At 40.7% G+C, this 16,473-nt stretch overlaps 1 protein-coding gene across 1 annotated transcript; it reads left to right on the plus strand.

Annotated features, from left to right (window-relative positions):
* Positions 1-10,960: 10,960 nt before the first annotated feature.
* LOC147641667 (pentatricopeptide repeat-containing protein At5g27110-like) lies at positions 10,961-15,060 on the plus strand. Its single transcript, XM_086798018.1, has 3 exons — positions 10,961-11,457; positions 11,546-11,595; positions 12,138-15,060. The coding sequence occupies exons 1-3, from the start codon at positions 11,362-11,364 to the stop codon at positions 15,046-15,048; spliced, it is 3,057 nt and encodes a 1,018-aa protein (XP_086654144.1). The 5' UTR covers positions 10,961-11,361; the 3' UTR covers positions 15,049-15,060.
* The last annotated feature ends 1,413 nt before the right edge of the window (positions 15,061-16,473 follow it).

Here is a 16,473-nt window from a genome sequence, read left to right on the forward strand (position 1 = left end):
TGTCCAGCTGGTCATAGTGTGTGGACATTAGCTAGGGTTAGTAGTGTGTGGACACAACTCATAGAGTGTTGTGTGTATTATGGATTATGGCATTATGCTTTGTGTGAGAGTGGAGATGGCTTCCCTCTATGGTTAGGGTTTGCAATATACATTAGGGTTTGCTCCTGTGTGTGTGTCTCCTCCCCCTCTACCGTTCTTTCAACTTGGTATCACAGCCTTGTGCTGTCTATTAGGGTTTATGAGTGAGTGAGTGAAGAGGGAGAAGAAGCTATGAAGAGAAGCTGTGAAGCTTGCCATTGGAGCTGTGAAGCTTGGAGCACACCAACTACTATCAGATCTGAGAGCTTGGCCTACCGGGTAAGGTCTTCTAAACATCCTTGAGTGGATTGCAGGTGATACAGGCAAAAACAAAGCAATTTAGAGCAACTCAAAGCAAAGCAAAATTCTGGTTTTTTGGAAGCTTTCCATTAAAGCTTGGAAGCATTGATGTATGGTGGAAATACATGTAAATCTGGCAAAAGACACATGTATTTGACAAGGAGAGATGTATTGGCAATCCCTATGCAAGCCTTAAACAAATTTTGGAGCAATTTACATGCATTTGATTGAGTGAAAAACTCTGGTTTTTGAGCTCTCACAAAACAGAGAAAAGCAAGTCGAAAATTGATGCATTTGGAGTGTGTTTTTGGAAAAAATCCAACCATTGACTGGTTGCACACATACCTAGGTATCTTGGGCACTTGTAGACATCATCAATTAATAGTATAAACACTCCCAAACCCTCCTATAGCAGGCGGCGCAGCCACCACAGAGAAAACAGAGCAGAATTTGACATTTTTGAAGCGAGAAGATCCAATTCTCATTGGTTGCTTGATACATTTCACAATTGCTTTAGCAATTGGTTGCTACACACATTGGAGAAGAGGTCTATGTGATTGGATTGATGAATTATGCCTAATTGAGTTAGGAATGAGGTGATTAAACAGGCTGTACTGGTTGCAGAGAAATAGAGCAATTTTAATTGAGCAATTAATCTTTGGTCTTATACAATTGGACAAATTCCTCTTACATGGAGTTGATGGACACTATTGCTAAGCTAATGAATGCCTAGTTGCTCAATTTGGACAAATATTGAAGAAATTAGAGCCATTTTACTACTGGTTTTTCTGGTTTTTCCTAAAACAGAGAAAGGGGTTTTCAAAAATTGATATGTACACATGTCAGATGGTGTTGATACTTTACATTGAGGTTGTTTAGGTGTCAATACAAATTGTCCATACTTGATTGCATGACTACATTGTGATTTGGAGCCTTGGAAAGCGCATCAAAATAGGGTATCTCGGACTGCGTGAGTCAGTTCATTTTGGATGCATACAGGTTGATTTTCTACATCAAATTTGAAGATTGGTGGTTACTTTGGAGTATCTGGAACACTCATTGGAGTGTGGTTGAGCTAAGGAAGGATCGGTTACAGATTTGGATGAGTGCGGAAGGTGCACATTGAGCAAACATGTCGGACAATCCAGTACAGATTGTTGGTGAAAAGCTGGATAGGAAGAACTTCCAGGCATGGAAGTACAGGATAAAAAGTTTCTTGAAAGGAAAAGGATTTTGGAATCTCATTATAGGTGCTGAGCCAGAGCCTGAGCTACCTCGACAACCTACACCAGTTATTGCTCATAAGCAATGGTCAGAAAGAGCATTCAAAGTGCTGCATTATCTGTCTATATGTATTTCTGATGCAATGCTCTTACACATACAGGATGCTGAGAATCCCAAAGATGCATGGGATACTTTGGTCAAGATGTTTGATACAGATACGAGTGCTCATCTCGCAAGTCTCAGTTGCGATAGCAGATACATAATGTGAAAAGGAATAAAAGGAGCATACATAATTATGTGCAAGAAATCAAGAAGTTTGCAGATGCATTGGCCACAATAAATGCCCCCATGCCTGATGATGATTTGGTGGATATTACCTTGCATGGTCTTGGCAAGGAATATAAATCTTTTGATACATCTATCTCAGTGAGGAGTACATGTTTACTGGACTTTGATGAGTTGGTTTCCCTCTTGCTTGTTGAGGAAATTAAACTCAGTGATTCATTTCTGGATGCATCTACTAGCCACGATGATGGCAGAAATCAGGCTTTCTATTCGCAGAGAGGCTTTAGAGGCAGGGGGAGATTCACATCACGTGGACGTGGTGGTAATGGTCGTGGATGGCAGGACAGGTCACCACAGCAGAATTTTCAGCCTTCATATGAGGTGGTTGTGGATATGCACCTCAGAGAGGCAGAGGTAACCCCCGTGGTAGAGGATGTTGGCAAGGCCAACAAAATTCTATGCAAGATGTGGAATGTCATTACTGTGGCAAATATGGTCATATGGCGAGAGATTGTTTCCGCAAACAGAATGATTTGAGAGGGGGAAGAGCACAACATGGTGGTCATTATGGTGGAAATTATGCACAACATGGTGGTGGAAATTATGCATCAAGCAGTAATGATGGCACTACAAATCATTTGTTTGCCATGAAACATGTTGTGGGTTCTATGACGATAAATGCTGAGAATGATGACACATGGTATATGGATTCTGGAGCATCAAACCATATGACGTCATGGTGAATGGTTTGAGCATATGAAGCCTATGGATGTCAAAGGCTATGTGGAAACAGGAGATGATACTCAGCATGTCATTACGCATGTTGGAAGTGTACCATTGGTCATGCACAATGGTCAAACAAAGTCTATGTGTGATGTATTGTACGTGCCTTCTATCACAAAGAGCTTGGCCTCAGTTGGTCAAATGGTGGAACAGGGATTACAGGTTCGTTTCAACGAGCATGGTTGCTTCGTTGAGGACTTCAAACATGGATGTAGAGTCATTGCTAAAGGCAAGAAAGAAGACAGATTGTTTAAGCTGGATGCTGGAATTCCTGAGCTAAAATCAGCCATGTTCTCCAAAAGTAAAAATGTGGTACAGGACATTGATATGTGGCATAAAAGGATTGGACATGTCAATATACAAAGATTGAAGAACATGCAGACAAGAGGCATTGTCAGTGGATTGCCTAGATTTAAATATGATGGGAATATGCATGTTTGTGAAGCCTGTCAGTTTGGAGAGCAGGCAAGGTTGAGGTTTCCTAGAGAAGGAAATATGAGTAGCAGGCCACTTGAGATTGTACATAGTGATGTATGGGGTCCTGCACAAAACCCATCTATCAAAGGCAGTCTATACTATGTGACATTTCTTGATTATTTCAGCAGGATGACATGGATATACTTTCTCAAAGAGAAGAGTGAAGTGTTGGAAAAGTTCATGGATTTCAAAGCTTTTGCAGAAAAGCAATATGGCTGTTGGATTAAATGTTTGAGGATAGATGGAGGTGGTGAATACATCTCAAAAGCTTTTGAGCATTTCTTGAGGAAGCATGGAATAAGAAGACAATTGACTTGCAAGTATACACCTCAACAGAATGGTGTAGCTGAGAGAAAGAATAAAGTCATATGTGAAGTGGCTAGGGCGATGCTTAATGATGAAAAGAGCATGCCAGATTACTATTGGGCAGAAGCATGTGCTATTGCAGTGTATATATTGAATAAAACACCTACAGCAGCCATTCATGGAAGCACGCCAGAGATGCGGCTTACAGGTTATAGGCCAGACATTGGACACCTCAAAGTTTTTGGATGCATAGCTTATGTACATGTGCCTGATGAAAGAAGAAGGAAGTTGGATCCTAAGGCAGAGAAATGTGTATTTGTTGGATATGCATAGGATCGAAAGGCATACAAATGTTACAACCTACAAACTAGACAAGTGGTCATCTCACGAGATGTGGTGTTTGATGAGCTTGCTAGTTGGTACAAAGCAAAAGATGAGGGTGTCATTGAGTCACTTGAGGCTGATGTGCATGTGAACTTGCCACCACAAGCAAGTTCTAGTTCTACTTCTATGTCTGGGCCAGCAGAGGCTGAGAGTAGTAATGTACATCCATGGTCAGGACGTTTGAGGCATGAGAGTGTGAGCACTAGGAGTAATGCTATGGATAAAGGCAAAAAGAAAGTCGAAGGAATTGGAATCACAGGTTATGAGTCATCTAGTTCAGAGAGTTTGGATGAGGAGCTTGGCATACCTGTTTTACGCACACCTGGTGCTAGGCAGGACAGATATGTGCCACCACATGCTAGAGTGACAGGTGTTCAGAGTGACCCGCATGCATTGCGGAGATCCCAGAGAGTCAGATATCCCGTTGACAGATTGACATATCGAGATTTTGCTATGCACTATGCATATATGACATCTATGGTGAAGCATGTGGAACCTACATGCTATACAGAGGCTATTGGAGATCATGTATGGGAGAAAGCAATGGATGTTGAGATGGACGCATTGGTCCATAATGATACATGGGATTTGGTTGCACTACCAAAGGACAAAAATGTTATTGGATGTAAATGGGTTTACAAAGTGAAGTGCAAATCTGATGGTTCTATTGAGAGACATAAAGCAAGATTGGTAGCAAAGGGTTATGCACAAACCCAAGGTTTGAACTATGATGAAACCTTTAGTCCAATGGCTAAGATGGGCACAGTGAGAGCAGTCATTGCTATGGCTGTAGCTAATGGCTGGGAAATGCATCAAATGGATGTCAAGAGTGCATTTCTAAATGGAGATCTACAAGAGGAAGTGTATATGGCACAGCCAGAAGGGTTTGTACACCCCAGATATCCCACTCACGTATGCAAATTGAAAAAGGCATTGTATGGTCTGAAGCAAGCACCTCGTGCTTGGAGTGATAAGATGAGCAGATATCTTATCTCACTTGGTTTTCAGATTTCTACAGTAGATTCTTCACTCTATGTGAAGAAGACAGAGCATGGGATTGTTTTACTCGTCATCAATGTGGATGACTTGATTATCACAGGTGATCATGGTGCAGATGTGATGCATGTCAAGAAAGCTTTGAGTGGGCAATTTGACATGAAAGACCTTGGTGAGTTGAGATACTTTCTTGGAATTGAAGTGGTCAAAGATCATGTAGGTACATGGTTAGTACAGTGCCAATATGCATTGGATATGTTGGCAAAATATGGCATGACAGGGTGTAAGCCTATGAGTACACCTTTGGAGCAAAATGTGAAGTTGCGGGCTGATTATGGTGAGGAGCTTGATGATCCATCTATGTACAGGAAGATGGTTGGTAGTCTCATTTACATGACTATCACACGCCCGGATTTGAGTTATACTGTGGGGCTAGTCAGCCAGTTTATGCAGAGCCCCAGAAAACCACATTTGGATGCAGTGAGACGCATCATGAGATATGTGAAGACCACTGCACATTATGGTCTACTTTATGAGAGTGGTAAAAGCTTGGACAGACATGGCTACACAGATGCTGATTGGGCAGGCAGCGCGTATGATAGGAGGTCTACTAGTGGATATGCTTTTACACTTGGAAGTGCCGTGGTGAGTTGGAGTAGCAAGAAGCAACCTACAGTTGCTTTATCCAGTACAGAGGCTGAATACAGAGGTGCAGCCATTGCTACTTGTGAGGCAATATGGTTAAAGGGTCTCTTGGCATATTTATGTGAGCCTATTGATGGCAAAGTTGTCATTCATTGTGACAACATGAGCAGTATACAGTTGGCCAAGAATCCAGTGTTTTATGCGAGGACCAAACACATAGAGGTCCATTATCACTTTGTCAGAGAAAAGGTGCTGGATGGTACAGTTGATCTTCAGTATATGAAGACTGATGAGCAGATTGCTGATATCTTCACAAAGCCACTTAGCAGGGAAAAGTTTGAGTACTTCCGGACTATGTTGGGAGTACATGGGATGAGCTTGAGGGGGAGTGTTGAGAGTCTTGATATCCCAAGCTCATCTACATCTTCATCGGCAGTACATCATGAGCTTGAGAGGGGCTGTTGAGATTCAAGCTCGATGTCAGTGTGAGCCAGCTATGCTATGTGCTCGATGTCAATGTGAGCCAGCTATGCTATGTGCTGGCATGTTAGGTAGGAACATGTGTGAGACATAAATGACCGCGTGTCCAGCTGGTCATAGTGTGTGGACATTAGCTAGGGTTAGTAGTGTGTGGACACAACTCATAGAGTGTTGTGTGTATTATGGATTATGGCATTATGCTTTGTGTGAGAGTGGAGATGGCTTCCCTCTATGGTTAGGGGTGGTGACTTGAAGCTCATCAAAAGCTAGCCTAAGGGGGAACACTACATTGAGCTCATCTCCTTCAAAACACTGCCCTAACTTGTTCCTTCACACAGACCGTAGAAATGCCGGTGATTCCTTCTAGCTCTACGGATCCTTCCTCATCGGTCTCGTTAAAACTTCCTGGTTCCATTTGTTCCTCCATATTGCGTTCCTTCCATCCAATCCTTTCATAGACTAAGGATACCTTGAAGTAAGGTGCCAATGGGAATCTGGACTTGTGAAGACTAAAAGGAAGAGAGACTTGTAATATCTCTCAGAATGGGTGTAGATTTGTAGATCTAGTTATCCGTATTCATGCTTAGTATTTTCAAAGTGTAGGGATATGAACATTAGTGTCTGATCTTCTTGGGTGGTCATCCCTTAGATTCTTACGATACACATCAACAGGGTCCACCTGGTGTGTTGTCATGGCTTCTGGGTCGACTTCTTGGGGGAGATGCTCGAGGAGTACTTGGTGCAGTTGAGGCCTTTGTTAAGCTCATGGGTTTCATCGGTTGGTTTTATGTTAGGCATAGAGGATCTTCCTGCAGTTTTAACTGCCTAACTTTTCTCCTCCAATCAAGCTTGACATTTCTTGACTAGCTCTTGAGAGGTCTTTAGCCTCCCCTTATCCTCAATTGGGTTTTGATATTCAACTAACTTCCTGGGCATACGATTGGTGTCTATTTACTCCCTTTTTTGAGGGGTGGATAGTAGTATCTTTTCTTCATCAGATGAGGAAGATAACAGACTTGTAGTTGTCCCCTCGTCGAATCCACCTCTTATAGTAACACGGCTATCTCCTTTGCCGATTTTTGTGGCCTTTTTCTTTTGAGAGTGCCTTATTGTTCGTGCTTTTTTTGAGGCACCCACATTAACTACAAGCCAATTGTATCTTTCCTATTTAAGTAAACTAAAATCTCTCCCGCTTCCTCTTTGTAAAATAACTAACCAGGGAAAGCCAATATACTTGTACATAATTGTTATACAACACACACATGCACACAAACAAACATTGTCTATGGTATAGTTCATATTAGAAATATGTGTTTAGAGATTTTCTTTGGAGAAATGGTAATGGGAAAAAAAAAGTCTTTACTTGGCTTGTATGGGACAAACTTTCAGTTCCTAAAAAGGAAGGGGACATTGGTATTATTCATATGCCCACTCAATGTATTGCGAGAAATACTTTGATGCTCCTTAGATGTTTATCTCAGAACATCACTTGGGCACTAATGATGAGAGAACTGGTGGAGCTCGTTGATGTTATGGCTAAAGGTAAATGGGGTAATCTAAACTGGAAGGACAAACTCTTTTTCATGTGCTCCTCTAAAGATCACCAGCTCAGCTCTTTGCAAAATGCTATGCAAATGTTGGAAGAACAATTTGGGTATCATGGTCTGGGATGGAGGAGTAGAGTAACATGCAATTCTATTCTCAGTTTGGGTATATGGTGGACTCATAAATTTAATCCCCCTTTAGCACTACTTGATATATCTGTTTGCAAAGAGTCTCAACAATAAAGGCATTAGGCATTTGGTTGACTGTTGGGATAGGAATTTGGTAGGGTTGAAAGATGTGGATCAGTTATCTTTGGAGTATCAGCTAGTTAGGAGGAAAAGAGAATTGATGGCTCAGGTTTTGGAGTTGCTTCAAAGGGAGCTATGCTCTACAACTACTGATACCTTAGTTTGGATTAAAAAATTTGGAATGTAAATTGGAGCCCCTCTAGCTAGAAAAAGAGATGGAACCCACTCTGGGATTTCTAGACCCCTAAGAGGTTTCAAGTCTTTTTGTGGAAAGTTTGCATGTGGGTATTACCTATTGGCTCTAAACTCTAAAGGAGAAATGCAGATGTCCCAGGTGTAGGTCATCACTTGAAGATGGTAAACATGTGTTTTGGGAATGCCCATCAATCAGGGGTACCTGGTCCAAAATGTCTAAATGGATAGAGAAGAGCTTGGGTATGCAAACATATTGGGGGGACTGGATCTTGGGTAAATGGTCAGTTAATAATGAACATATTGGTCTGGTTTTTAATATCACCAGAGCTTGCATCTTGTTGGAAATCTGGTCTAGCAGGAATGAAATTATATTTATGAGGGCAGTATGTACAAGCATGCAAGACCAAATTTGATGCATAAATGTGTTTACATGTGTTGGTCTGTGTGTAATGTGAATAAAATTAAGATACTCTGAGATTGATTTGTTGATTCAGAGTCTGCAAAGGAATATGATTTGAATTCTGCCCCAGTGCTGCTTGGTGAGTTTCAAACATACTAGGGATAAACCCCTAACTTTGGTTTGTATGGTGCAGGTGAGATGTTGGGAAGGGAAGAAAAGGCCTCCCAAGTTTGGTCCAAAAACTTTGAGGTGGTACCATAAAGAAAAATAAGTTGATCACAAATTTGTTGCTTTCGTAGAAAACCCAATTAGAACCAAACCCACTGTTAAAAGTATGGTCCAAGAAAGGGGGAATGCTAGAAAAACAGTCCCCTCATGGTTGCACTATAGAAGCTATGATGGAGGCTTGCATACTTTTGGGGTATCAGGTATCTTGGGAACAGTCCTGCTTTTTGATAGAAGATGAGAGATGGAAATTTTTGTGTAAAATTTTGAATGAGGTTGAGAAGGAGTAGTAAATATGGAAATTGTAAACTTGACTTGGTTATATTGTAGTTTTTGATCAGCTTCAGTTAATATAAATAATTATTATTGATAAAAAAAAGTTTTTAGAAAACTTTTCTCGCAGAAAGCATCTGATCCTCCTTATGTTAATGTATGTTGGCATATATAGCATCACCTCTTTATAAAGCTATCAGGACATTAAGACACTTAATGAAGAAAACTCTAATTTCTCAACACAAAAAATAGAAGATACAAATACTTGCACAAATTGAAAGCATAAAGCTTAATAAACTAAATATAATAAACAAGAGAGAGATAGAGGAGAGGTCACCGTCGACACAAGAGTGGGTCACAATCTCCCCTGGGTAGAGTGTGGCCCTTGTACCACTCTCTCATATTTATATGTATTAAAAAAAGCACTTGCTTTCCAAAAAAATTGTATTACAAAAAGCACTTGCTTTTCAAAAAGATTGTTCAAAAAACAAAGCACAAGTGGTTTTTAGTTTATGAGCATGCCAGCTCTACAAAAATATAGCAAGCATTAATATAAAGTCTTGGGCCTACCAAAAGTATGAAATACTATTTGGTATGTATGAAGGTATGAGGCGTTAGCCTTACAAAAATATGAATACCTATATATGAAACCATGAAAGGTGTTCACATGTCTTCCAAAATATCCCGTAGTGGTCCAACACACCTGTGATTAACATATAATCCACCACTCATTCTTCACCTACATTCACAATAATAATAGTCAATGCACACAGCTGATTAACCACATTAATCCTAACCATATCATACTAGTGGAATATAGCTTGATTAAATACATTAATCCTGGTAAATGATATAAATAAATGGTGTATCCAAAATAAAATATCCCGAAATAAAATAATGTGCATCCCCATAGAGGTTAAGACTAATAAAAGCATATGTTACTTTATAAGAAAAATGTGTGTGTGTGTGTGGGTGAGAGAGAGAGAGAGAGAGAGAGAGAGAGAGAGAGAGAGAGAGAGAGAGAGAGAGAGCTTCAACAATCGTGCCGGAGGCTAGAATAGCATATGAGATCACATATAGAAGTATGAAGACCACGAAAGATCTTAAATGATATTTATTTTAGGATATAAACACCGAAGAAAGGGATAAAAAAGAAAACCCAACTAGCTAGGTTGTGAGGCCACATCATTAGGTGATATAAGAGATTGATAGTTGATCTATTTTGATTTATAAAAACAGTAGATAAGGGTCTTTCCATTACAATACATGGTCCATTTTTCTTGGTTCCAAGTTGGTCAAACTTTAGCTAGTTTAGTGCTTTTCTACTTCACTTTTCTTGGAGTAATCTTTTTCTCTTAACTACTTGATGAGCATACAAAGATTATGGCTACATGTGATTATTTCATGAATGACACTTTAGTCAAGCCTTGCTATAGTTGTATATTCTACTTAATCGTGGGTGTTGCTATGCATATGCTCTCCAAGGTCACAAAATACTTGTCCTTTTTTTATAGTCCCTCAAGTAATCCTCCCACTCAAACTTGAAGGCCACCAACTCCTTTTGTTTTGCTTTCTTCAAGTTCTTACTAAACCACCTCTTGCGAATCCTCCTTGACCCCTTGGTTACAATTCCCTCTGTATAGTGGATCAATCTCTAAGCTATTGATAATATAAAATTGTCAAGCATGCAAACTCATCCCATGAAAGAGTTGTTTTCTTGTTAAGGTTGGGTGATTTGTTACTATAAGTAGAGATTCCACATAGTTTGGGGGTTTCCTACATGATGAAGAAACTCCCAAAAAAGTGAGCATCTTCAACATAACAATGACCAGTGTGGGTAAAATATAGCTCTTTGTTGCATATATGACCGACTTTTACTTTACTCCCATGTGAAAGATTCTTAAAAACCTTAGAGATAAGGTACCTCTCAAATGCATAGGTGGACATTATCAAGTGTGTGTTGTTGCACTAACTAATGTCAGTTGGTGACTTAGCTTGGAGTGTATTTGGTGTTGATTTTAGCTTGGAGACGTGTGCTTGGATTATAATGAGGTTAGATTAATGGTAGGGTAAGGCTTGGATTATAATGAGGTTCATTAGCATTGAGCTTTGAGGTAGAGCAGCTACAAAGAATAGAAGTCGGCACGGTTTTACGATGAGGACCCGAGTTCGATGCCTGATGTTGGCAACAAGACGGATGGCATGCTTGTTGAGGATGCCTAGGGAGGACTACCTTCCCATGAGTTTGGTATTTTATGGCAGTAGCTTCAGTAAGCATAGTAGTGATAAAAGATCTCTCAACTGACTCCCCTACGAGGAGTGAGTAGACAAGAAAACTCAAGGCAACCGCTATGAATAAGATCCTGGCGCACACACGGAGAGAGAGAGAGAGAGTGTTCGACCCTTCCTGTGAGGGTTGAAAGCATCAAGTTCTAGCACTGATGCAAAGGTTAAGGAAGAAAATATAGCCCTGAATAGAAAGTGGAACAATCTGCCCTGCTTCTCCGATGTATTGTGATGAGAGCAGCAGTGGCAGCAAGGCTGGAAACCAAATTGGCAGATGTCAAGTGTTTCACCTCTTCGTCACTTTGGCGGGGCCGAAGGTTCAAAAAGGTAAAAGTGCCTGCTGGCAGCTCTGCCTTCAGTACCTTAATAAAATCAAGAAATCTCTTGTTCATGTGCCGCTATTGCATGCATGCAGAGGGAGAAGCCATATTTGACAGGTGATATCACAGCACACAAGTCTCCAAGGTACAGTGCTTAAACCCTAGCTTTTCTGATTCTTAACCCTAGCTCCTGTTGGTTTCCTTAAGCCCAACACGGTTCTGGCAAATTAAATGCCCTAATGATACTAGTAGCCTACCTTCTGGTTTGGAATCTCCCTTTGTATGATTTATAGAAGTCTCTTTTCTGGGGGAAAAAAAAACGATACTAGTCTCTCCTTAAGCAAGGCTTGATCTCAAACGGTATGTTAATGGTCTGTTGGTTATCCTGGTAACCTGTATACCATGGAATGCTTGAATGCGAAATGCAAAGGCTTTATTATTGTCAAATCTTATTGTCAGTAGTGATTTAAGGTTGTTAACACAATATTCCCCGCCCATGCCGTGACTTTGGATGGGCAAGGTTGCTCCTCCAGGCCTAAATGGGACCCCCTTTGATGGGTGGTTCTGTAACCAGCCTAAGTAAAGTGCATGCATAGTAGTGCTTGGATGAGAATGTAGAGAGCTTATGAACACATATTGTGATTTCTTTGACAAGAGGGGTGTCGTTTGTTGGTTTGGTGATCCTAGTATATGTTTTACATTGGAGTGCTTGGAGGAGGCTGTTAAGGAAGTCGAAATCCTGCATGAGCAAGGGTATCCTATTCTGGAGGACACCTTTTATCCTCTTCTGGTAGGTTGTGTTGAGAAACAAAGCCCAGAAAATGGAAGGCGCCTGCAAGCTGTTATGGCGAGTTATGGACTGGATTCGGTGGCCCTTTTGGTAGACCAGCTTATCCGCTTGTTCACCTTGGTTGGAAGCTTGCTCGAGGCAGGCCTCGTCTTCTGCAAGGTCTCAAAACCGAGTGTGTATACTTGGCAGGCAATCATATCAGCACATGCTGCCCATGGACAAAACGACATCGCGTTATGCCTTTTCCATATAATGCAAGAAGAAGGTACACAGCCAAATCAATTCATTTTCTCATGCATCTTGAAAGCATGCAGCAGCCTAGGAGCCTTAGGGGAGGGTCACATGATTCATGCTCAGATTATTAAAAGTGGTACCATGATAGATGTTGTTGTGGGGAACACTCTTATTGACTTGTATTGCAAATGTGGGAGACTGGAGGAGGCATGCAGAGTGTTTCATAAACAGCCGCTCCGAACGGTGGTGTCATGGTCAGTGATGATTGCAGGGTATGTGCAACATGGATATTGCCTCCTGGCTTTTGAGCTTTTTGAGCAAATGCAACACGAGGGTGTAAAGCCAAACAAAGTCACAATTCTGTGCATTCTAAAAGCGTGCGGCGGTGTAGATGCCTTGTGGCAGGGACGATTAATACATAGTCAGATAGTTGGAAGTGGGTTGGACTCAGATGTGTTTGTAGGAAACACTCTAATTGATATGTATGCGAAATGTGAGAGATTAGAGGATGCACGCAGGGTGTTTGATCTTCTGTCAAACCGCAGTGTAGTATCATGGGGTGCGATGATTGCTGGATATACACTGCATGGAGATGTAATTCCAGCCATTGATCTCTTTGAAAAGATGCAGCTAGGGGGTGTACAGCCAGATAAACGTGCATTTTTGAGCATTTTGAAAGCATGTGGCAGCTTTGGTGATTTAGAACAGGCCAAATTGATCCATAAGCAAATCAATAAAAGTGGTCTGGAATTGGATCTGGTCATTGGGAGCACGATGGTCGATATGTATGCGAAGTGTGGAAGCTTGAATAGGGCATGTGAAGTGTTTGACAAGTTGGCAAATCGAAATATCGTCACATGGGGTGCGATAATTGCTGGATATGCTGACCATGGTGATGGCTTTCATGCTCTCGAAGGCTTTGTGAGAATGCAAGAAGAGGGCATAAAGCCAGATAAGGTCACATATTTGTGCTGCTTAAAAGCATGTGGCACCATTGGAGCTTTGGAGCAGGGTAGGCTGATACATAAGCAGATGATTATAAATGGGCTCGAGTCTGATGTGGTTATCAGCAGCACCCTTCTTGACATGTATGGTAAATGTGGGAGCTTAGAAGAGGCACGTAAATGCTTCGATCGGTTGCCAGAGCGGGATGTGGTTTGTTGGAATACAGTTATCTCTGCATACGCCCAGCACAAGCAAATTTTTCCTGCAATTGAGCTCTTTCAGAAGATGCAGCTAGAAGGCATCAAACCAGATAAAGTGTTGTTTTCATGCATTTTAAGAGCATGTGGCAGCAAAGAAGCCATAGGGCAGGGCAAGCTGATACATGAACAGACCATCAATAGTGGGCTTGATACAGATGTAATTGTTGGGAATGCTCTCATTGACATGTACATGAGATGTGGGCATTTGGAGGAGGCTGATACTGCATTTAACAGATTGTCACACCCTGATGTGGTCTCATGGGGTCTGATGGTTGCAGGTTATGCAGATCATGGACATTACCTTCCTGCTGTTCGTCTTTTCAAAAAAATGCAACGACAAGCCATGGAGCCAAACAGCAACATTCTCCTCTCCATCTTGAAAGCCTGCAGTGGCATGGGAGCTTTGGATATGGGTAGGTTGATACACGACCAGATCATGCAAAGCGGATTCGAGTTAGACATGGTTGTTGGGAGCTGTCTCCTTGATATGTATGCAAAATGTGCAAGGCTCGAAGATGCATGCGAAGTTTTTGGCAAACTGCCAAGTCATGATGTCGTATCATGGGGTGCGATGATTACGGGATATGCCCAACATGGTGACCACAGGATGGCTAGACAATGCATTGAAGACATGCAACAACACAGTATAAAGCCAAATGAGACTGTTTATCTTGGTCTCCTTTCAGCCTGCAGCCAGGCGGGCAAAGTAGATGAAGCACACCATTACTTGATGGCTATGGGAAAGGATCATGGCATGGCACCGACCATTGAGCACTTTAATTGTGTGGTGGACCTCCTTGGGCGCACAGGCCGCTTATATGAGGCTCAGCATTTAATGCAAAGTATGCCAATCCCATCTGATATCACCGGGTGGATGTCATTGCTGACTGCATGCAAAACATATGGCACCATAAACCTAGGGAGGCACTGCTTTGATCAAATCGTGCATGTAGATCCTAACTTTGCAGCAGCCCATGTACTTATGTGCAGCATTTATGTGGATGCTCACATGTGGGATGATTTTCACAAACTGCAACATCGGAGAAAAGGTGCTGGGTTGTGGAAGAAACCTGGGATGGCATGGATTGAGCTTAGTGGTGAAGTTCATGAGTTCATGATGGGAACTAAGGCTCATACTCATAGCAGCCATATATGTGTAACTATAACTAGTTTAGGAAAATTATTGAAGCAGAAAGGATATGTACCCCAGTTAGATGCTATGTTGGAGCTAACATCTTCTGAGAATGAAGGCTCTGACATGTATCAAGAATTTGATATGCTGAACTCAGCTTTTGGTTTTGACAATACGCCTTATTACAACAATATTGAAGTTTCTTGCTGCCATCATAGTAATATTATAGTTTCTTGAATGATGGAATTTCATGCTTTGTGGGTACACTTTTATGGAGTTGATTCAACTTTTGATTTTTGCTAAGTTTGGGAAATAAGCAGGACTTTCCATTGCTCTATATATGACAGCTTCTTGCAGTTCATTGCAGTGCTTTGTTTGCTGGAGCCTTCTCTCAAGCAACTGCTGTAGTGTAGCTTTTGGGTTACATGTACTGTTCGGGTTCATCTGAACGTAGATGTGCACATGGCATGTCTTCAAATGTTTTCGGTGACGAGTTGGGTCTTAAAAGACTTTGGAGTAGTCCCCGTCTCGAAATTCTTAAACTCCTCTTTTAGCCTGCTTATTAAAAAAGTTATAGTTTCAATAAGATTTTGAAAAAGGCTCGTTCTTTCATGAATCTTAGTAAGTTTATCTTTGGTATTTCAGCTTTTGGAATGTTTAAAATGATAAGGAGGGAGCTGAAAAGCCCACTTAATTCATAATTCAATGCTTTTTTTTTTGGTTGTAAAAGTGGCTTGTTCTAACTTAGAGTAGGGTTTGTTGTTTTTAACTTAGAGTAGGCCTTGTTTAGTCTTTTCTTTCTCACTCTAGCTTAATATAGACCTAGTTTGGTTCTTTCCTATGTGTTGTGATTCTTTGTTGTTATACCTTAGAGCAGACTTTGAGTGCTAGTCTTTATCATGGCTGAGTATGCCCATCACCTCCGGAGAGTGATAGAAACTCAGTTCGTTGGTTTTATAAAGCATATTCTTTTGGACTAACTTTATACAAACCTGCACCACTCTTAGGCACTGATGACGTGAGTAGGGATGTCATAGCTTATTGTCCACGCTATGCATGATAGAGTTGATGAACCTACACTTCATGTTTGGATAGACATTGGAGTTAATGGTTGCACTTTTGAGTTCAAGTCTTTTTTAAAGTTTAGCTTAACGTTTGGTTCTGGCTCTTAAGTGCTTTAGGTCTAGAGTTTACAGTTCTCTGTTTTGCTATTTTATGTAGTTGTTTAGTATCTCAGCTCAAAAGGTTTAAGTTCTTATTAAAAGAAGTGTGTGTATGCTTTTTTGTGTGTGTGTCTCTGTGTGTTTTTTTTTCATTCATGTAATTGTTTTGTTTTGTTTTCTTGTTTCTTGTTTTTTGTTTTTTGTTTTTGTTTTTGTTTTTGTTTTTGTTTTGTTTTGTTTTTTGGTTTTATTTTGTTTTGTTTTATTTTTTTGTTTGTTTGTTTTTTGTTTTTGTTAATGTCTTAATCAAAAATTTTAGTTTGATATTATCCTTTGATTTCTTCTCCTTGGTAGAGCTAGGTTTGTTAGTTTATTTATTTTTCATCTTTCAAATGCTTTGTATTTGTCTTTGTTCTTCATCACTATTATTTCTTTCTCAAATCTCTTAATTCTTAAGTTCAGATCGGATTTTGCTGACCTTATGAAGGTATATATCCAA

The sequence above is a fragment of the Cibotium barometz genome, chromosome 1 (assembly GCF_041138505.1).
Source record: "Cibotium barometz isolate CiBa-2024 chromosome 1, ASM4113850v1, whole genome shotgun sequence".
Lineage (NCBI taxonomy): Eukaryota > Viridiplantae > Streptophyta > Polypodiopsida > Cyatheales > Cibotiaceae > Cibotium > Cibotium barometz.

What these genes read in the sequence shown, in the direction of transcription:
- LOC147641667 (XM_086798018.1), top strand. Translation starts at nt 11,362, where the DNA reads ATGAGAGCAGCAGTGGCAGCAAGGCTGGAAACCAAATTGGCAGATGTC. An exon ending in GGGGCCGAAGGTTCAAAAAG is followed by an intron (nt 11,458 to 11,545) that starts GTAAAAGTGCCT and finishes GCATGCATGCAG; the next exon opens with AGGGAGAAGCCATATTTGAC. An exon ending in ACAGCACACAAGTCTCCAAG is followed by an intron (nt 11,596 to 12,137) that starts GTACAGTGCTTA and finishes TGGTGATCCTAG; the next exon opens with TATATGTTTTACATTGGAGT.